Source organism: Mirounga angustirostris, unplaced genomic scaffold, assembly GCF_029215605.1.
Source record: "Mirounga angustirostris isolate CCGP_5_RB_7025 unplaced genomic scaffold, mMirAng1.0.hap1 SCAF_7, whole genome shotgun sequence".
Lineage (NCBI taxonomy): Eukaryota > Metazoa > Chordata > Mammalia > Carnivora > Phocidae > Mirounga > Mirounga angustirostris.
Window position 1 is genome coordinate 128,936,740 of NW_026991715.1, and position 23,306 is coordinate 128,960,045.

The 23,306-nt window shown below is 35.5% G+C and overlaps 1 protein-coding gene across 4 annotated transcripts in view; it reads left to right on the top strand.

Moving 5' to 3' along the window:
• The window catches only part of ZFR (zinc finger RNA binding protein), an 81,045-nt gene that overhangs the window by 47,931 nt on the left and 9,808 nt on the right, over positions 1–23,306 (top strand). For 3 of the 4 annotated variants that reach the window (XM_045862916.3, XM_045862924.3, XM_064596809.1), the window contains 5 exons: positions 602–807; positions 1,775–1,925; positions 4,464–4,605; positions 9,461–9,558; positions 10,429–10,524. In XM_045862916.3, coding sequence (XP_045718872.1) covers positions 602–807; positions 1,775–1,925; positions 4,464–4,605; positions 9,461–9,558; positions 10,429–10,524 — 693 coding nt within the window. The remainder of the gene's footprint in view (positions 1–601; positions 808–1,774; positions 1,926–4,463; positions 4,606–9,460; positions 9,559–10,428; positions 10,525–23,306) is intronic. The other variant, XR_010413339.1, reaches the window with a different exon arrangement.

The following is a 23,306-nucleotide window of genomic DNA, read 5'->3' on the forward strand; positions in this document are numbered from 1 at the left end:
CAGGATAAAGGCATATGTAATGGTTCAACCTGAGCATCAAAACTATAGGAAAGATACGCATCTTAAGAGTTTGTGTTTCACAGAAGCTATGTAGAAGAAGAGACGCCAACTTATGAGGAACATTTCATAGTTCAGACTACAAAACTAGAGGATTTTTGTTTGTTCTGTTTTCCAGAGAACATTTAGGAGAAAATAGCAAATTCCTCCTCTTTAACTTATTCTCTTTCTCATTTGTCTTTACACAGAACAAGCATTTGTAAAACCTGTTTTATCAAAGCCAAAAAAAGTTTCACAATCACTGGTCTTCAAAGTTGAGTAAAAAGTATTTTCATAACTTTATTAGATACGGTGTTCAGGCAAAGCATGTATACATACAGAGATACGCATACATACACAAGCTTCCGACTCTTGACAGTATAACTTTCCAAAGTTTGCAGTTTTGTTTTTACTGAAGTAGAAAAAGGGAAGATAATTTTAAATGGACATTTTGCATAGTTGACTTTCTTACTAAAAAGGCATGAGAAACATATGTATAGTTGAAAAACAAGTTTACTTTTGTCCAGGAACCATTGCTTTTAAATGAAGTAACTTTCTTCTCTAGCCCTTACGTCGTCCTGACTCATCTGATGATCGTTACGTAATGACAAAACATGCAACCATTTATCCAACTGAAGAGGAATTACAGGCAGTTCAGAAAATTGTTTCTATCACTGAACGTGCTTTAAAACTTGTTTCGGACAGTTTGTCTGAACATGAGAAGAGCAAGAGCAAAGAGGGAGATGATAAGAAGGAGGGAGGTAAAGACAGGTGTGTTTTCAGAGTTACTTACTTTGCTTATTTTTGTTTTTCCTTCCATGGACTTCTTATACTTGAAATAAAAAGTTACAAAGACGAAAAACTCTGGTGTGAGTGTGCATGTCTTACCTTATTTGAGTAGATATTTAATGTATTTAGCTGCTGTTTGCTAAAATGAGAAATAGTTCCTTATAATCTCCAACCTTGTGATTTTACTAATTTTATTTTAATTTATATAAAACTATTTTGAGTCCTTTTTCAAAGCAGCCTTCATATTTGCATTCAGCTGTTCTTCAGTTTTTATTTGTTGTATCTGTCCCTGTTCAGTCCTTGTTTTAGCAACTTGTTTCCTTAATTTATTGACCATAAAGAATGAAGAAGCTTAAGCTTTGGTAACTTTTTTTTTTTTTTTTAACGTAGGCTCCAGGCCCAGTGTGGAGCCCAACACAGGGCTTGAGCTCATGACCCTGAGATCAAGAGTTGGACACTTAACCAGCTGAGCCATTCAGGCACCCCTAGAAACATCTTTCATATCAAGTTTTGCATTGTAATCTATAACTTCTCATTTTCCTTTTACCATTTGGAAATATTTTTATATTAAACATGACTCTTGGGGGGCCTGGGTGGCTCAGTCAGTTAAGTATCCAACTCTTGATCTTAGCTCAGGTCTCAGTCTCAGGGTCATGAGATTTAAAAAAAAAAAAGAAGAAGAACTATGACTCTTACTCTGATTTATAAAATGAGACACAGAAATGTTAATATTCTTTGAAATTGTCCCTGTGAGAACTTAGTTCTTGATTTATTTATCCATATTTCTTATCTAAATGAAGGATACTCTAAAAAATACTAAATATTTTTTAACTAGTTGATGAGACTTTTAATAGTATAAAAGTTATTTAATTTACTATTATATATTTAGAGATTATCATGGGTCTGGTTGAGAAGAGAAATGTCATAACATAATTTGATTTCACTGCAGAGCTTTAAAAGGAGTTTTGCGAGTGGGAGTATTGGCAAAAGGATTACTTCTCCGAGGAGATAGAAATGTCAGCCTTGTTTTGCTGTGCTCTGAGAAACCTTCAAAGACATTATTAAGCCGTATTGCAGAAAATCTACCCAAACAGCTTGCTGTAAGTATTATGGAAATGTTCATTTTTACCCCTTGTCTGGTTCAGAAGTTTTTGGCAGGACTAACTGTGCTTTCAGCCTAAACCTAAGCCAGCCTTTAAATTTTTGGCTTGACTTTCCATGTTGAGTTTTTTTTTGCCTCGTTGTGCAAATCGGTAGGACTATTTTCTACTTTGTCTTTTTAGGTTTTATAGTGCTTGTATTTGACATGAAGCCATCTTGCTAATTTATTTAAAAATGTAAAATTGTAGCACATGTCCTCATCCTGTTTTTTTCCCCAAGATTTGAAGCATAAGAGAGAAGGCAGTTGACCGAATATGGTTTTTCTTTCTTTTTTTTTTTTTGTTAAAGCCCCTGTGTAGCAAGCTTAAATTTTTAAAATCTGTGAACCTCTTGCCTATTTAGTTGAATACATGTTTTTAATAAAATACAGTAAGAAATAGTCTTTCCAATTTGAATTTCCCTGAATTTGTTTTGTTTTTCTTTGTTTATAATGATAGGAATTCTCTGTCCAGCAAATCATGGCAATGCACAATTAGTAGAATATCCCCTTTTGGTCTTACAAAAGCAAACTTTTTGTTTTAAGTTTGAATTCTAAAAAATTTTATACATTAATTTGTCAGAATCTCAGATTGAGGTTTAAATATTCCTTGGGATGCCTGGGTGGTGCAGTCAGTTAAACGTCCAGCGCTTGGTTTCGGTTCTGGTCATGAGATCGAGCCCCACGTTGGGCTTGGCTCTCAGCACAGAGTCTGTTTAAGACTCTCTCCCTCTCCTTTTGCCTTACCCGCCCCCCCCCCCCACACACACACTTGCCCGTTCATGCTCCCTCCCTCTCTCTCTCTCTAAATAAAATCTTAAAAAAAAAAAAATACTCCTTGAATAATTTAATGTATATAATTTATTTTAAAACCTTGCAGTTTAATTAGATATTCTAAATCCAAGGATTGACATTTCATTGGTAATGTGTATTCTACAGCAATGAATCAGAATAAATAGTACCTGACCACAGCAGAGCAACTGGTAACAAAAGGGATAGTGAAGCACGGTGTTGAACTTAAGCTCTGACAACTCTGACACTTAATGTTGTTTGCTTTATGTTACCATTGTTGCAGAAATGAAGTTTCTTATTGTGGATGAGTCTTTTAAGTACTAGGAGCCAGCAGAATCGGCATTGTGTGTCTGCTTCTTATTCCTCTGTTGAGGCTGCTAGGGCAGTGGGGTGTGGTGGGGGAGAGAGGAAAGGTTTGAGGACCTTGAGAGAAGTATGTAATTTGCTAGAAATATCTTGATCTTAATTGTGATACTTAGTAAAACTACAAAGCGGGAAATATATCCTAAAGAAATAATCAAGGAGTTAGACTAAAAACAAAATACCGTTTCCAAATCAGACTGTACTTACTATACAAGGGAATAAAAAAAAGTAGAATTAATTCTTCATCATTGTCATAGTTGACATTTATATAGTACTTAGTATGTATCAGGCACTGTTTTTTGTTTTTTGTTTTGTTTTTTTTTCTTTTCTAAGATTTTATTTGAGAGAGAGCACACGAGCTGGGGGAGGGGCAGAGGGTTGGGAGAGAGAGAATCTCAAGCAGACTCCCCACTGAGCACAAGCCCCCAGTGTGGGGCTCAATCCCAGGACCCCTAGATCATGACCTGAGCCGAAGTCAGACACTTAACTGACTGAGCCAACCAGGCACTGTTTTAAGGGCCTTATATAGTTAATTCACTTAGTTCTATAGGTTAGGTAAAGATTTCTGTCCCCATTTTACAGAAACAGGATAGGAGAGTTAAATAATTTGCCCATCTTCACAGCACTAGTAAAGTAACAGCTGGAATCTGAACTTACATACTGTACTATAAACACTCAATGTAATTTCTGTGTAACGTCTTCATTCATTCATAGGAACTGGGGCTTATGATCTTTATCAAATTGTAGTGAATCCTGGTTTTTCTGGCTGTTAATCAAGACTTTTTGCTCTCTGATTATGAAATATAGATGTTGATTTCACAGTGTACAGTGGGAATGGTTGAATTCAAGAATCTGTTTAGTTTCATTCAAATTCTGCAAATGTATGAGAATTTAACTACCCAGATGCTATTTGGAAGGTACAGTAGTAAATACAGCAGTGTTTCTTTTATCCAAGAATTTATAATCTAATAGGGACATATACAAATAATCCCTCTGATACAAATAATGATAAATATTAGCTCAACAAAGAATTCTAAAAGGAAAGTACAGTAAGAGATTAATGATATTTGCATTATTGTAAGACTTCTTGGAGAGTAGTATATTATCTACTGCTTATAAAATGATTGAAGTAGAGGCGCCTGGCTGGTTTCATCAATAGAGCACATGACTCTTGATCTTCGGGTTGTAAGTTTGAGCCCCATGTTGGGTGTAAAGATTACTTAAAAATAAATAAATTAATTAAATGTTTGAGGTAGTGAGAAAATGAAAGAGCCATCCATAATGAATCTGCTTTGTCTGATAATGTAAAAGTCCAACTAATTTTTTTGTACTCTTCATTACATAGGTTATAAGTCCTGAGAAGTATGATATAAAATGTGCTATGTCTGAAGCGGCAATAATTTTGAATTCATGTGTGGAACCCAAAATGCAAGTCACTATCACCCTGACATCTCCAATTATTAGAGAAGAGAACATGAGGGAAGGAGGTTGGAAAGCCATTAAACATTCTACTTTTCTATTAACTTTTTTTTTTTCATTTACCTACTCTTTAAGATGGCATTAAGCCCTAGAAGGCAACATGCTGGCATTACATAAGAATTGGATAGATTTGACTTAATGTAGCAACCAGTTTTGCTTAAGATCATTTCCCAGAAAGTAAATGCTCTTTTTAGTAATGTACTTTTATATAAAACACTCATGGTATTATTGACTTTCTTGATTTTTTTCTTTTCTTGCTAACCTCAGATTTCTGGAAAAAAAAAGTTCAAAATTATTCTTGCTGACGTAGTGGACACATGAAAAAATTAAATGTTGGTAGTAAGGGGCCACAAATTTAACTTCTATTAAGAAGTTTTTGTTCTTGTCTTTAAAAAAAGACGAGAGTTTCAAATAAAATTGGTTATATACTTGTAATACTTCCATTTTAAGAGGCATTGTTATATGTGTAATCATGGATTTGGCTTGTCCTGAGGTAAATATTTCTAGTTCTCTGAGGTTGCTCTTTTGTTTGGAGAGTTTTCGTGAATGCAGAGCATCCTAATGCACGTAGATTTGGGCATTTGAACCCAATATAATTATACTAGAGATATTGAAAAATAAATGGTGTAGGTGTAGTTAGTAAGTTATAGTACAGTACAGGGTTTTTAAACTTACTTTACAATTGTAGAAGGTGAAATCCTGCTGGTGCCAGCAATGTTGCTTTAGGGACTGTTCTGTAACATTTTCAAAGCTTCAAAAGCTTTTAAGCCAAAAAGCATGGTCAGTGTCTGCCTTATGTTGGTTCCATTGTTTTATGGGTCAGATAAAATTTACTTTGTTTCCTTTCATGTTGTTTTTGTACATCTTAACTTGTTGAGTATGGAGTTATATAGTCTACACTAATATTTCTTTGTGATACAGATAGAGGAGAAAAGAATACTGTATTGAATATTAAAATTGTCTAAAATAGCATCAGTAGGCTCTTAGTTACTGTCCCTTTAAATTTGTTTTCTTACAGCAAAGCAATTTTTTTTTAAGGCACTGGGCTTTCCACGACCCAGGAAGACAACACTTTATTTAAAATGTGGTCATTGGGAGACATGTCTAATCTTGCATACTTCACGTATACACCATATCAGGACTTGTATGTTGTATAAGCTTTGCATCTTAAAAATGAAAGGGTTTTGTGTAAAGGATCTTTTATATGAACATGATTTTCCACTCAAAGTCTGACTGTGAATATTGCTGGAAAAACAATTCCTGAGTCAATCTGGTCAATTCATATGCAACATATGACCCTTAGGATTTGAAAAAGAAATCTTCTAATATGATATAAATAAAAGTTGTTATACTTGGGATGAAATTATACTCATATAACCATTTAATTTAACTATTTCAGAGCACATTTTATCCAATTCTATTTAGCCTTAGTTAAATTTGTACATTATCGAGTTATTTTGTTACATTGCAAAAGTCTAAAGTTCATATCGCATCTGTAGTAGTCTTTGATAACCTATCCCTTCTAAAGGAAACAAAATTATATTTTTGTCTGACCCAGACTTGAGTTAGAATTACTGTTCTGGATTTCATAAATACTCTGGTGAGAGAAGTGATCAGTCCAAAATTGGAAGATTTTACTTCAAGACACTGAGCTGAAAAGTTGGGTGTGCAAAAAGTGTAGAAACATTGATAGAGTGTTCCTTGCTGCAGATAACTGCAGTAAACTGTGTCTTTAGCTTCATTATGAAGATTGCTTCTTTCTTGCTGCAGAATAACGGTATGTATTCTCTCTCACTGCAGCTCCCAATGCTCTGTGTCTTAAAATGACTTAAAGCCTATAGCTTGCTTTGGGGAGTTAGTACAGGGGGTAAGGAAGGCTTTGCCGGAAGAGCAATTACAAATCTTGAGACTTGCGACTTGCGCAGTGTGGTAGCTCTTTAATAAAGATGGTCCTGTTCAATACCAAAAATTATTTTTCAGTTATTTAAAAGAAATTATTAAATTGCCCAAATAACTGTTAAACGCATGACAGATTTTATAGTACTGTGTTTGACAGTTAAACACTTAAGTTAACAGTTAATTGACTTGAAGCTTGAAATGTTGGTAATGCTCTAACCCTTGCTACAGAGTCTTTTCTGCAGCAAGTCAAGTATGTGTGTGTTTTTTTCCACCTGTAGCTTATCAGGCCCGGTCCAAAGCCTTCTAGCAGAGGGGATTGATTCCTGTCAGGGGTTGCTGCCAAGACATCGGAAGGATTTTTGACCAAGGTTTTCAAAAGCTCAGTGTCACACCTGCCATTTGATTAAGGAGGGATTTTGGATGCAGAGTCTGGCATTTATTGTCCTTTGTGTGGCTGTTTTGTTTGTTTTGTCTTTGTCTATTCTAGAATTGAGCAGTGTTCACACTAGTTTTTAAATGGTTGTGGGTGGATTATATATTTTACATAACCATGTTAATTTAAATTAATATATTCCCATTAACTTTTAATCATAAAATAGTGTGGACACAGCATGTCTTCTAACTGGTGATTAACCCCTTAAAATTGATGAAATTACATTTTTGTAGGGTAAGAATTTGCTTTTTTTTTTTAATAAATTAAATGATTTTTGTTTTGTTAACTGGGTATTAGGCAACAAGTATGATTTTTTTGTTTTTAGCACAATATACCTAAGGGGTTAATCCACTTGAAATATAAAATGGGTGCAAAAATCCACACTCTAAATTTAACAGAAATTTTCTACTTACAGCTCTTAATTTGTTTTTAAATTGCAGTAGGTGTCTTACATCTTTGAAATTGTATCATTAATTAAAATTTTCAAAGTTATAAATGGCTTGTGTGCAAAAAGAAAAATTTTCTTACATATTGAAGGAAATTATAACATCGTGAAAATAACATTAGAAATTCAGAAACTTTTTTAGAAAGAGATTGCACATTGTCACCTATTTGCATTCTAGCTTTAGCAGGTAATGTAAATAAGGGACATAGAAAGAGGGTCCTTCAGCAGTTCTGTAATCCTGCTTTGAAGAATGGTTTTTTATTTCATTTTTTTCTTTCTTTTTTTTATTTCTTTAGTTAGCTGTGCTTTCCTGTTTCCTTTTCCTTATCTCAAAAGAGCCCCATCTCTTATGGTCTGTATTCTTCTGATTTTAGTAGTAGGTCTTGCAGGTTTTGAGATTGTCCACTATTTTTTAAAAATCACCTAATATTTTGTCTTGATAGTTTCTTTTTAGTACCCACATTCTTCTTTCAGTCTTAATCTCAGAATGCTGCACAGTGTTCTTTGATTATCTGTAAATCGCCCTTCTAACATGTCTTCTTGAAAAATCTGGATCATCTGATTATTTGAAGAGCAAGAACTAAGAATAGAAAGCCCAGTGGATAGATTTCTTTATCATTTTTAGAATATGTTTCTTTATGTGTTACCTACTCAAAATAAGGACAACTGTCTTTTAAGACAACTGAATGCCCATACAAAATATATATAATTAAATAACTTGCCTAAAGTGGCAATAATACTCTTAAAATCATCTTTAACTTCTTTTATCATATATTTCTTTTGTCCCTCATATTCATTTGGTACCCTCAATGATTTATTAAATTATATCTTAAATACCCCATAATTTTGGTACACTTTTGCCAGAAGACTTAAATTCAATAGATTACTCACCTAGTGTGTAATTATGCTGTATTTAGAAAATATTTCTACTATTAAAATCATTAAGAGCTATAAATTAGATTTATTTAGTTGCTATTTTGAATAGTTTGATTAGCAAATATGCTGTTATTTTATACACACTTTACAGATATGTTCAGATGAACATATAGCTGGCCGTCTATCATGAATGTAAAATTAACTTCTTGTCCTAGTTTAGGTTCAGACTTTCTCAAGTTTTTTAGATAGCTCCTTTATGTTTTAATACAATAGTCTGATTTAAAATCCATTGTTACAATTTTAGACCATACATACTCTTTATCATCAAAGAGTTCTTACTGCATCTCTTCTTTTTCTATACTTATCCTATTTAACCATGCTAGTTCCTATTGCCCTTTTCCACTAACTATACCCATTATTTCTCTCCAATTATCCTTTGGAATATTTTTTTTTTTAAGATTTTATTTATTTGACAGACACGCAGCGAAAGAGGGGACACACAGCGAGAGAGGGAACACAAGCAGGGGGAGTGGGAGAGGGAGAAGCAGGCTTCCCGCGGAGCAGGGAGCCCGATGTAGGGCTCTATCCAGGACCCTGGGATCATGACCTGAGCCGAAGGCAGACGCTTAATGACTGAGCCACCCAGCGCCCCATGGGAACTTTTTAAAAGAGCATTTCATATTCCCTTAAAGCTAAAATTTCCTGGTAGAAGAGAAAAACATTGACCTCTTAGAAATGCCTCTTTTAGGCTCTTTGTTTTTTTCCATGATTATTACTATATTGATCATTCCATATTTATTACTAGTTCTTTGCTATATGAGCCCCAGAATAACCTCTGACCATTTAGAATACTGAACAAACTTAATAGTTTATCATGAACTCTCATTTATTAAGGTGGATTTTTGTGTTCCCTCTTGTCTTGTCTTTGTGCTGGTGCGCTGTGTCCAGTAATCCTTCCTTTGGATTTTATTTTGGTGGGTAGGGCTGATTATTTGCAGAAATCACTTACTATATTTCTTAAGAGTTTAAATTCTCCTTTTGATTTTTACATTGGATTATATAAATTTGCTGAAAATAACTCTGGGTACGTTAAAGTGCTGGTAAACTCTCAAATGGCTCATGTGACACTGATGCTACTTTAAGGAAGTGTCTTGCTCACCTGGTCAAACACCCATTCCTCACTGCATTTTGCCAATTCAATCCATTTTAGATGTAACCTCGGGTATGGTGAAAGACCCACCGGACGTCTTGGACAGGCAAAAATGCCTTGACGCTCTGGCTGCTCTACGCCACGCTAAGTGGTTCCAGGTTCGGAACATCATTTTACTTTTTTCTTGTAGCCTTATGAGAGAGTAGTTCAGTACAACATGTTTAACTGTGTTTAAACATTTCAAAAGATTGCCCAAGCAATATTACTTTAAATTAAATCTCAGAAAATATGTTAACATAGAAAGCTGGGTATGAAGATCTGCATATTGCAGTTACTATTAATTTGACAATAACCCTAGGTTTGGGGGTGTTTTGTAGTTTGGGGTTTTTTATTTTTATTTTTAGTGGCTATATTTAAAGTTTACTTGTTTAGGAACATCACATGTTTGTGTATATATATTATATTCCATAAGGCTGCAGATTAACTTTTGCTTTAAATAATGGAATATGTGTTTAAAGCTTTGTGTATAGTTTTAAGATTTTTTCCCCCTCTTTCTCTAAGTTAATAAGTGTAGGGAGTGAAAGGTGAGGAAGCAGCTGTTTGGTTTAGTGACTTTGCAGTCATGCAAAGACACAGAAGGGAAACCAAACAGATTTCCTTAACCTTTCAGTCCCTAGACAAACTTTTTAGCTCTTTACTTTTTCTTTTGTTTCTAATGTAGGCAGATTTTTTTTTTTTTTAAGTTTACTGTTTTAAATGAACACAGGTCAAGGTTCACAGGGGATCAAGAAATATTATTCTTGTATAATCTGTTTACTTTGACCTAAAATACCAGCTTTTAAATACTAACCCTGGCATAAAATACTGCTGTAAATGGCAGCTCATTGAATCCAATTTTAAGTGTGGTTATTTTTGTTTTATTTTTATCTGAGCTTCCATTGAACAGTGGTATTTTAACTTTTTTTCATCAAGGGATATTTTCAATATTTCTAAGATTAATTCACCTGGGTTTTTGTGTTGCTCTCAAGGCTAGAGCTAATGGTCTGCAGTCCTGTGTGATTATCATACGTATTCTCCGGGACCTCTGTCAACGAGTTCCAACGTGGTCTGATTTTCCGAGCTGGGTGAGTAGTATGTAACTTTATGGTGTGAAAAATAAATATTGAGGAAATACTTCTGCAGTTTTTTATAATCTCCTCTTACATTTAATTGTCAACTTTTTTTCATTTCCTAAATGTAGTTTCTTTTCTCTTCTAGTGAGAAATCCCGGGGGTCATAGAGTGAAAATTTTTCTATGATACTACTATTTAAAGAATTGCACTTGATGTTTCTTTTTGTGTTGTCCTTTTTTTTTTTTTTTTTTGCTCTTCTCATGTTTATTTTTTAAGATAACAACAATTGTTAGTTGGCTTTTACTTGCATCAAGGTACAAATTCTAAAAATAAGCTATTAATCTCCTTATGCAGAGTTCTCTTGACAGGTTTTTTTTTTTTTTTTAATAATATGTAGGGGCACCTGGGTGGCTCAGTCAGTTAAACGTCTGATTTGGGCTCATGTTGTGATCTCAGGATCCTGGGAAGGAGTCCTGCATTGAGCTCCCAGCTGAGCAAGGAGTGTGCTTGTCCCTCTGCCCCTCCCCCAGCTTGTGCATGTGCACGTGCATGCTCTCTCTCAAATAAAATCTTTTTTTAAAAAATGTGTAAAAGTTTAAAAATTTAAGAATTCAGAAATAGAGGGGCACCTGGGTGGCTCATTTGGTTAAGTGACTGCTTTCGGCTCAGGTCATAACCCTGGAGTCCCAGGATTGAGTCCCGCATCAGGCTCCCTGCTCAGCAGGGAGTCTACTTCTCCCTCTGACCCTCCCCCCTCTCATGTGCTCTCTCTCTCATATAAATAATAAAATCTTTAAAAAAAAAAAAAAAATTCAGAAATAGAGATTGTGAAATAAAATGTGAAGAAGAAAAAGAAATGTGTGAAGTTAGGAAATTCAGATAATGCAGAAAGGCACCAAAAAGTGAAAGTCTTCTCATTATTTAATGGCAAATTATCTTTAACAGTTTGTTGTGATTACTTCCAGGAAAAAAGCTCATGTATAAACATCATATATATTCTTATTTTTATATATGTACTCGTATCCCCTTGATGTTTGAGCCCTTTTGGTTCCTGAATAGCAAGAATTCAGATAGAGGAGGGGTTTATTCAAAAATATAATTGAACCTATTGATTTCAGACTTGGGTTAGTGAGAAATGAATAGCCAGGTTACTTTAGTTCTTTAATTTTTTCTAAACACAGGGGTGTTCGTGCTATTTACATTATTTGCATTTTCTTAACAAAATACATCTTGGGGGCGCCTGGGTGGCTCAGATGATTGGGCGTCTGCCTTAGGCTCAGGTCATGATCCCAGAGTCCTGGGATCAAGCCCTGCATCGGGCTTCCTGCTCGGCAGGAGGCCTGCTTCTCCCTCTCCCACTCCCCCTGCTTATGTTCCTGCTCTCGCTCTCTCTCTCTTTTGAATAAATAAATAAAACCTTTAAAAATATATATATATATATCTTAGAGCTCTTTGAGAAGGGCATAGTCAAATCCACCTTATTCTTTGCATTAACTACATGGTATGCCCTTTGTGTGGACATGCCATACTTTATTTAACTAGTATCCATTTGATGGACATTTTGGTTTTTTGCAGTGTTTTGCCATTAAGTCTTCATTATACTATTGTCAAGCTTTTGTATTATAATTCATGTAATAAATTGCTAGAGCCAGAATTCCAAGATCAAAGAACATGTGCCAAGTCTTTATCAGAAAGTTGAATCTTTGAAAACATCCAAAAACTGTTGGATTGATCAGTTCTTTTTTTTTTAAGATTTTATTTATTTGACAGCAACAGCAAGAGAGGGAACACAAGCAGGGGGAGTGGGAGAGGGAGAAGCAGGCTTCCCGCTGAACAGGGAGCCCGACACGGGGCTCAATCCCAGGACCCTGGGACCATGACCTGAGCCGAAGGCAGATGCTTAACAACTGAGCCACCCAGGCGCCACAGATTGATCATTTCTTTCACACCCTCACTAACTCTGGGATATCATCACATATATAATAAATATAAAATGGTGTCCCGTTTCTTACTTAAATATCTTTATTTGAGTGATTGCTGGCATTTAGAATTATTTTTCTCTTACCCAGCAGTTCCTTTGTTACTCAACATTTTCTTAATTATATTAAATCTTTTTATTATAAGAAATTAGTCCTTATCTGTAACAAAAATGATGTTTTCCAGATTTTATCTGCTTTTTTTTTTTAAGATTTTATTTATTTATTTAACTGACAGAGAGGGTACACAAGCAGGGGGTTTGGAGAGGGAGAAGCAGGCTTCCCGCCGAGCAGGGAGCCCGATATTGGGCTCGATCCCAGACCCTGGGATCATGACCTGAGCCAAAGGCAGCCGCTTAACCACCTGAGCCACCCAGGCGCCCCTCCAGCTTTTCATCTGCTTTTTAGCTATATTATCATTTTTACTATATCAGATTTTTTAAATTTTTGTAAATTTTAATCCATTAATCTTTGATGACTTCTGTGTTTTGTATTCTACTCATAAAAATTCTCTTGTATTTTAGATTATAAATTAGTTCACACATGCTTTCTTCTAAAGGTTTTTTTCCCCATCAAATTTCTTTTTCTACAAGTGCATATATATCTATATTTAATACATAACAAAAGCTTTGAGAAGAATGTATTCCAACTTACAATGGGGATTGTCAAAAAATATATATATATAATAGGTTGTCTCTGAGGAGTAGGAGAAAGGGATGATTATGATAGAGATCTGTAATGTTTAGTTTTTACCAGGACAAAATATATATACATTGTTTGTATAATTAAAAATAATTTTAAATTTAAAAAAAATTTTTAAATCATAAATGGATTTACCTAAATGTTTTTTCAGACCAATTGCCAATTATTCTAGTACCATTGAATAATTTATTTAACAATGATATCTGTTCTCCCAACCTCCAGTTTGAAATACCACCATTATCATAAACCTGTGGTTCTCAAACAGGGGCAGTTTTGTCCCTCAGGAGACATTTGGCAATGTCTGGAGACATTTTTGGTTATCAAAACTGGTTATCAATAGCACTGAGGGGGCACCTGGGTGGCTCAGTCGTTAAGCATCTGCCTTCGGCTCAGGTCATGATCCCAGGGTCCTGGGATCGAGCCCCACATCGGGCTCCCTGCTCAGCGGGAAGCCTGCTTCTCCCTCTCCCACTCCCCCTGCTTGTGTTCCCTCTCTTGCTGTGTCTCTTTCTGTCAAATAAATAAATAAAATCTTTAAAGAAAAAAAAATAGCACTGAGGTCGAAAAACCCTGTCCTAGACCAAAGTTCCTTTTTTGTGGGTCCATCTCGGCAGTTGTCTGTGATTGCTCAGTCTGTTTTCTTCTGTAGTACTAAACTCTTTATGACTGAAGCTTCAGAATTTTAAAATTCTGATTGTCCTCATCATCACATTCTTGCCTCCTTGTTCTTTGCCCCTTTTAAACACCATCTTACACAGAAGAATTTTTTTGGCTTTTCTTTTTTTTCTTTTTTTTTTTTTTTTAAGATTTTATTTATCTATTTGACAAAGAGAGACACAGCGAGAGAGGGAACACAAGCAGGGGGAGTGGGAGAGGGAGAAGCAGGCTTCCTGCTTAGCTGGGAGCCCCATGCGGGGCCCGATCCCAGGAGATGTTTAATGACTGAGCCACCCAGGCGCCCCTTTTTTGGCTTTTCTTATGTTTGTTTTTCCAAATGAACTTGACTACAACTTTGTTCAGTTTCTCCAAAGTTCTTAGGATGTTTTTTTAGGTAGTACTGCATTGAATTAATAGATTCATTTGGAAAATTATCATCACTTTTATACTGACTCTTCTTAGCCGAGAGTATGTGACATCCTGTTTACTGAAGTTAATTTTATGTACCTGCTTAGATTTGAGTATGTTCTGTGCATGTTAAGTTTTGGTTTTGGTTGTTTGTACCTAGGTATTTTATCTTTTAGAGGTTTTTCCCCCCTCCTTCACATCTATTTTCTGGTTCTTGTTTGTGTATATAGAAGCTGTTAACTTTGGATATTAATTTTGCAACCCCTACCACCTGACTGCATTCCTTTATTTGTAATAATTTTTTTCATATGATTCTCTTGGGTTTTCTAATCTTAGAATCATACCTATAAATGATATTTTGCCTTCTTTTTTCTAATTTAACTGATACTTCTAGAATAAATAGGAAATAAAAAATAATATACTTTACATGCATTCTATGTTCCTAATTGTATTGGAAATACTTCTAGGCAAAAAAAAAAAAAAAGCTTCTAGGGTGTACAGTGTACTAAGCATGATGGTTAGCCTTTTATTTGAGATACTTCTTTGTCAGGTTAGAATTACCATTCTTTTCCTAGTTTGCTAAGTAATTTTGAATCAGGAATAGAGGGGCACCTGGCTGGCTCAGTAGGTAGAGCATATGACTCTTGATCTCAGGGTTGTGAGTTCAAGCCTTAAATTGGGTGTGGAGCTTACATTTTAAAAAAATTTTTTAAGGTTAAAAAAAAATGAATCAGGAATAGAAATTGAACTTTATCAGATAATCTTTCAAGGTTTATTGTCCTGAATGTATAGTTTTTTCCTTTCAACCTGTTCAATATTGTTCATTATACAAATAGATTTCCTCATACTGAGCTATCTTTGCATTCCAGGAGTGATTCTCATATATGAGAATAATACTAATGAACTATAGTCTGTTTGCTGATAGTCTATTTAGGAATTTTCTTGGTGACATAAAAGAAAGTTTTATAGTTTTATTTTTGTCCTCTTTCAGATTCAGAATCAATAATGCGCTAGCTCTCTAAAAACAGTTTGAAGGCTTTTGTTCTTTAAATTCTGAAACGCTTTTGGTAGGATCAAACTACTACTGTCATTTGATGACATTATTTCCCAATCTCTCTTAATAAAGGGGGTAGCATTTTCTCAGTTTTTTCTGTTGTGATTAGTCTAATTTTTCTCTCTCCTGCTTAAGTTTGGCAACTTCTATTATCCTAGAAAAATTGACCAATTCAGCTAGATACTCACATTTTTATAGGATAGAATTTTGCTCTTGGGGTCTTGGGAGGTTTTTGTTTTTTTGTTTGGGGTTCTTTGTTGTTTTTCTTTTTAGGTTTTTGGGCGGGGGGGGGGTGTTAAGATTTATTTATTTATTTTAGAAAGTGCGTGCACATGAGCCGGGGGAGGGGCAGAGAGAGGGAGAATCTGAATCTGAAGCAAACTCCTCCTGCCACCCCGCCCCAATGCGGGGCTTGATCCCACGATCCTGAGATGACCTGAGCCGAAACCAAGAGCCAGCGGCTTAACCAACTGAGCGGCCCAGGTTGCCCCCTCAGGGTTTTTTAAGTACTTGCAGAATCTTTATTATTACTTTGTTTGTTTTTAATTTTTAGTTTGATTGATTAGACTAGCCAGCAGTAGTAGTTGCTGTATAGGAGCAAAATGACAAATGGGTGTTTCATTATTTTTATGTGGTCAGAATACACTAAATTCTTAATATATTTTAATATAAAAATGTGTTAAGCATTATCTAACTTCAAATTTTTTAATGTATAAAAATATAGGCACTATTTATCATTTCTACTTTCTGCTTCCTTCAGCTTCAAAAAACAATCAAAACACACCAGAATGTCAGTATTTTGACATTTAAAAATGCTCCTAGTATTAGTCTTCTTTAGGCAGTGACTTACTTTTTCATATTATTTTTTCCTTTCCCCAAAAAATCAGCTCCTTGGATTTATCTGCCAGATCTACCATTTTCCTATTTAATCCTAATTTCATCTCTAATTTTCTGTTTTCCTTGAGTTTATTTTATTGTTCTCTAACAAACTTCTTGAGTTGGATACTTGTTTCATTCACTCTTTATTTCCAGTATAGTTATTAACATGCAGTATAATATTAGTTTCAGGTGTATAGTATAGTGATTTAACACTTCCGTACATCCCCCAGTGCCCATCAAGACAAGTACACTCTTGGTTTGTTTTTTGTTTTTTGTAGGATTGATTTATTTATTTTGGAGCGAGAGTGCACGTGCACGGGGGGAGGGATGGTGGGAGAGAGAGAATCAGAAGCAGACTCCTTGATGAGCACAGAGCTCAGTGCAGGGTTCTATCCCATGAGGCTGACATCATGACCTGAGCTAAAATCCTGAATCAGACGCTTAACTGACTGAGCCACCCAGGTGCCCCCTTGAGGGAATTTTTAGATTCTGTGTGATTGAAAACGGGTTGCATTTGTTTCTGTAAATAATTTCTAGTTTTTATAGCATTATAATCTGATAAATGTATTCTATTTACAATTTTTGGAATTTAAAGTTTCTCTTTGTAGTTTAATATGTACAGTTTTTATGATCTATGGGCACTTTGTTTTTTTCCTATGGTCACCTTTAAAGAGGTGTTCTCACATACACCTCTTAGTTCAGCTTTATCATTTTGTTCATATCTTCTGTATTTTTTCCTTACATATTTTTTGTCTACTTCATCCATCCATGGATTGATGAAAGTAAATTAAAATCTGCTATTTCTATTATGTTTCTTCCATTTCTGTTCTGTTTCCTATAGTTTGTGCTTTATTGTTTCGTTGCAGTGGTAATTTTGGATGTAAGCACTTAATACAGTTACGTCATCATTGTGAATTTGGACCTTTGCCATTATAAAGGGTCCCTTGTTTAACACTTTCTGTCATGAGTTAATAAGCCTTGTCCATTGATTAATATTGAAACTCTAGCTTTCTTGTCATGAGCATTTGCCTGGTATGAGTGTATTTATGTTTCCTTTGTTTTCTTCTGTGCTTTATCATAATTCTTATTCTTTCCTTGTTCTTTTTGTGTATGAATGTTTTTTCCTTGTGACAATTAGTTGTTGCCCTTCTAGTTTTATATGATGTTCTCATTCATCTATTAACAGTTTTATATAGTATCTGTCAACTCTCACCCATAAAAGCTGAGAAAATTTTCACTTATATTTCCTCCCCTTCCCCAATCCTTCTTTGGGTTTCTTGTTATGTAATTCTTTCATTTGTTCCTTTTTTTTTTTTTTTTTTAATATATTTAAACCTGTTTCTTATCTTAATATTTGCTGATTCCACTTAGAAAACAGCCATTTGCACACTTAATGCTTTTTAAACCTTAAAAGTGTTAAAAATAACTATTTACCTTCTTTCTGTATTCATATTCTCTGTTTAATGTTCTGTATTTAAATGGTTCAGTGCAAACCACTAGGTCTTGTACTGGGGCTTTTCCTTTTCATTTCCTTTGTATTTTATCATCAGATAATTTTTATCAAAAGGTGTTTTGAAATTGTCATGTTTGAGAAGCTCTGCCAATTGCCATTACTTTAATGAGAAGTACATTGTTAGGTCACAGTTTTTCCCCCTGTCCATTTTTAGTTTCACTTCACTATCTTCCAGCATTGTGTATTGGTAAGTCTAAGTTCCGCCTAGTTTTTTGGCCCTGACTTTTTTTTTATAGGCCGTTGAAAGAATTCTTTATCTTTGTGTATCATTAACTTTAACCAAATATGTCTTGGAATCTGTTGTTTAATATCAGCATTTTATTCAAATCATTTTCCTTTTGTCCTGCAGATTTGATTTTTCTTTCAGTTAGGGGAGAAAACAATCTTCCATTATGTCTGATTAATAGGATTCTGTATTTTAGGGACACCATTATCCTTATGTTGGATTGCTTTTGTCCTGCATATCTTCTATCTTTGTAACTGTTTTTTTTTTTTTAAGATTTATTTGAGAGAGAGAGCGTGCGTATGGGGAGGGGGGAGAGGGAAAGAGTTTTAAGCAGTCTCCCCCCTGAGTTTGGAGCCCAACATGGGGCTTTATCTCACAACTCTGATATCACGACCTAAGCAAAAACCAAGAGTTGGCCGCTTAACGGATTGTGCCACCATGGCGCCCCTGTAATTGTTTTAAATCTTGTCTCCTTTCCTCTTGTATCTCCTGTGATTATCTCTTTGGTAGTAACTTCGTTTTCAGCTATGTCCTAGTCTTCTTTGCTATTTATAATTTATTTATTCTCTAATAATGTTTTTATATTTCAATGTGCTTTGTTAGCTCTGTAATCTTCCTTTTCATCTCAACTTTGAGTTTTTAATTTATTGGTTTTTTGCTCATCAAGTTCTCTTATAACTCAGAATATTAGCAGATTGATTATATCTTTATTAGCTTAAACTAAGATCCTTCCAGAACATGTTTTTTAATTTATTTTTTAAATAGACATTATTTTTTTTAGAGCAGTTTTTGGATCTTGTACTCTCACACATGCACACCCTCTCCATCAGCATTCCTCCCTAGAAAGGTACATTTGTTACAAGCAGTGAACATAGATCAAACATCATTATCACTCAAAGTCCGTAGAGAATTGATTTTTCATCTCTATTTTTCATGGTATGTTCCACCCAAATAGATATCATGCCTGGTTTCTTTTTGTTTTTTCATCTCATTAGTTGTCAGTTCCATTACAAAATCATCTTTTTGTGCTCTGACATTCAAACAAGAATTGTCTTTGAACCTATCCATGCTTTTTTATTTTTTTATTTTTTACTTTTTTTTTTTTTTTTAAGATTTTATTTGTTTATTTGACAGAGAGAGACACAGCAAGAGAGGGAACACAAACAGGGGGAGTGGGAGAGGGAGAAGCAGGCTTCCCGCTGAGCAGAGAGCCTGATGAAGGGCTCAGTCCCAGGACCCCAGGGATCATGACCTGAGCCGAAGGCAGATGCTTAACGACTGAGCCACCCAGGTGCCCCATCCATGCTTTTTTAAAATAGCTCTCCTTTTTCTTCCCCTGTGAGCTCTGCATTGAGGATTAAACAAAAGATGTATGGATTTGCTGCATCCAGCCTTGTTGCAGACATAAGCAGTGCTCTGTATTATGTATTGATTGAATGTGCTGTGCTACTCTGTGAGGTAGATCCCATTGGCACACCTTCACGCTTTGGTTTTCAAACCCAGGGTGGGCACCTAGAGCCTTTGCCTATGCAGAATCTGCTCTCTCTCTCTCTCTCTCTCTTTTTTTTTCCCCCTATTCACCATCCCCTTTTAGGAACAACTTCCATTTCCCTGAGCCAACAGTGTTTTGAATATGGGAAGCCACTTTGGGACACTTCTGTTGAGAATGCACAGTCATCCTTGGTAATACATTTTCCCTACCACTTCCTTCTTTGGCAGATCTTATCTTTTTTACTTTTCTTTTACCTACATATTAGCCAAATGCCTGTTTAGACATAATTAGATGTGGATAATTAGGATTCTTTTGTTCTTCTCTTCTTCCCTTCTGCAAGAGTCTTCAGGATAGTGAATTCTATTCTTTTCCTTTCTCTGGAGGGGGATGGTAGAAGGGGTATTTCCATTTAGGAAAATTTCTTTTTCTGCTGCTTCCTTCAGTATGACTTGTTCTATCTACCTCTCTTAGTTGGGAAGTAATTGATGAAATTTTTTGGATTTTTTTCACTCAACTGCCAGCCCTACCCCCATCTTCCCTCTAGAGAACCAAGTTAGGAGCTCCATGGAGAAAGTTGCCTAAGGCACTCAGTTCCTTGGAAAAATTCTTTCACTGACCTTTTCCTCTGTTTTTGGTTGAAACTGTTAAATTTTTGCTTGGTTGTGTTGTAACTATTTATTAATTATGTGTTGGGGCAAGAAATTGTGAAATTAAGCTTTATACTATCACCTTTCGCAGAGATAACATTTGTGTTTTAAAGATTTTATTTACTTATTTATTTATTCATTTATTTATTTGTGTGAGAGAGAGAATGAGGGGGGGGGCGGGGGGGCAGAGAGGGAGAAGCAGACTCCCCACTGAGCAGGAAGCCTGATGCAGGGCACGATCCTGGGACTCCAGGATCATGACCTGAGCCAAAGGCAGATGCATAACCAACTGAGCCACCCAGCCGCCCCAAGAGTAAAGTTTCTTGATTTTCATAAAAGAAATGTGAAATTCTTATGAACTTCATTATTTTCAGGTTTATTTAGCATTCAGATTATTTACTTTGAGTAAATAAGTAATGGTGCCTACTCTTAGGCTTTCCTTTACCACTGCAGTGAGTACTGAAAATGGTACCCTGCCCTCAAATTAGTTCTTTTGTCTTGAACCCATGGTAATGAAGTAAAGAAAATACAGGTAGAGTTCTTGTCAAATTGGTGTAACATCAGAATTGCTACATAGTATCTAAACCTCCTTTGGGGGCGCCTGGGTGGCTCAGTTGGTTAAGCGACTGCCTTCGGCTCAGGTCATGATCCTGGAGTCCCTGGATCGAGTCCCGCATCGGGCTCCCTGCTCTGCAGGGAGCCTGCTTCTCCCTCTGACCCTCCCCCCTCTCATGTGCTCTCTGTCTCTCTCATTCTCTCTGTCTCAGATAAATGAATAAAATCTTTAAAAATAAAAATAAATAAATAAATAAACCTCCTTTGGAATGGTATACCTGCTATAATATACAAAGGGTATATACTTAATTTTTTGATGTTTATTATATGTTTTATTTCTGAACAGTATAGAGTAAGGAATATTTTACAAAAAAGAATGATCTGTAACAACATAGACGAACCTCCAAAACATTACATTAAGAAAACCAAACACAAAGGTCACATTATATAATTGCATTTGTGTGAAATATCCATAATAAATTCATACAGACAGAATGCAAATTGGTGGGTTGCCAGAGACTTGAGGAAAAGAGGGAATGGAAGAAACTTCTTAATGGGTTAAGGGGTTTTATTCTGGAATTATGGCAGTGTTTTGAATTAGATAAGAAGTGGTCGTTGTACAACATAGTGAATGTACTAAATGCCACTGAATTATTCACTTTAAAGTACTTAATTTTATATTACATGAATTTTACCTTGCTTTTTAAAAAAAGAATGATCTGTCAAATGTAAACGGACAGTTCTCAAAGAGGCTGAGAGAACTACCATAATTCTACTTTGTGCACAAATAGCTGTTGAAATATGTGATTCAGTATTTCTTCCTACATATTTCTTTTTTTTGTTTTTGTTTTTAAGAATATAAGTAATTTATATTTTAATGATGGTAGCTTGTAGTAACAGAGTTCCTGTCACTTTTTTTGGGGGGGGGTAGTAATCTCTTTACCCAACATGGGGCTCGAACTCAAGACTCTGAGATCAAGAGTCTCATGCTCTACTGACTGAGCCCAGCCAGGTGCCCCCTGTCCGTCACTTTCAGAACCAGTGAAGTTTTTAAATGATAGGACACTGACGTTCAGGGCAAAGAACTAACCATTGTCTTAGCTTGCAAAAGAATCCACAAATTATACTTGAAGTGTATCCTTTCATTCACTTTAGCTTAAAAATAACATATGTGCAACACTTAGTTACCCCCAACAAAAAACATCTACTTAAAAGTTCATGCACTGGGGTGCCTGGGTGGCTCAGTCGTTAAGCATCTGCCTTCGGCTCGGGTCATGGTCCCAGGGTCCTGGGATCGAGCCCCGCATCGGGCTCCCTGCTCCATGGGAAGCCTGCTTCTCCCTCTCTCACTCTGCCTGCTTGTGTTCCCTCTCTCGCTGTCTCTCTCTGTCAAATAAATAAAAATCTTTAAAAAAAAAGTTCATGCACTTCTGAATCACCAAAAACTGTAAAAATCTTTTTCCCACAAGATGTGACAGTTTTTACCAAGAATTTTTGAGTATGAAATAAGGTGCTATGCATAAATATAAAAATAGAACATCCTACACATGGACTTAGGAATGGAAGTCTGTCATACATGCATCAATATTAACCTATATCAGCTGGAATGTAGAAATGGTTTTTGTGTGTACAGTTGCTTATTGTAATGGTATTCATAAAACCCTATTTTATTAATATAAACATCTTCATCTGTAAAATAGGAATAATAGTCATATCTATCCTCAAAAGGTGATTGTGATGATTTAAATTGGTTAATGCTTAGTATATAATAAGCGCTCAGTATTAGCTATAATGAAGGGGATAATTACTATTATTTTTTATTATTTAACCAAACTTTCTAGTGCTAGATGTCTTTTGTGCTTTAATTTTTTAAAGATTTTATTTATTTGTTTATTCATTTGTTTATTTATTTATTCTTTGGAGAGAGAGGGCGTGCGAGTTAGCCAGGAGTGGGGGGAGGGGCAGAGGGAGAAGGAGAAGCAGACTCCCTGTTGAGCCGGGAGCCTGATGCAGGGCTCAGTCGCAGGACCCTGGGATCATGACCCTAGCCAAAGGCAGATGCTTAACTGACTGAGCCACCCAGGTGCCTCTTTTTGTGCTTTCATTAAGTATAATAACCCTATTGTAAATGTTTGAATTTGTCGGTTGTATGATAAAAAAGGTTTTTACCTGTTTATACTGCCACTAAATGAAAGTATTTGTGTTACCACAGTCTCTTAAGGTGTATTTTTAGTCAGTGGGGCGCCTGGCTGGCTCAGTCAGTGGAGCACGCGACTCTTGATCTCACATAGTGAGTTTGAGCCCCACGTTGGGTATAGAGATTACTTAAAAATAAAATCTTTTTTTTTTTTTTAAGATTTTATTTATTTATTTATTTATTTATTTATTTGACAGAGAGAGAGAGAGAGACCGTGAGAGCAGAACACAAGCAGGGGGAGTGGGTGAGGGAGAAGCAGGCTTCCTGCTGAGCAGGGAGCCTGGTGCGGGGCTCGATTCCATCATGACCCGAGCCGAAGGCAGACACCTAACTGAGCCACCCAGGTGTCCCTAAAAATAAAATCTTAAAAAAAAAAAAAGAACTAATATGCAAGTCAATTAGTTATCAGTCTGGATCACCCATTGATAAGGGATATTTCTTGAAATACAGTTGTGGTTTTTTAAAAAATAAAAATAGATTTTAAATCA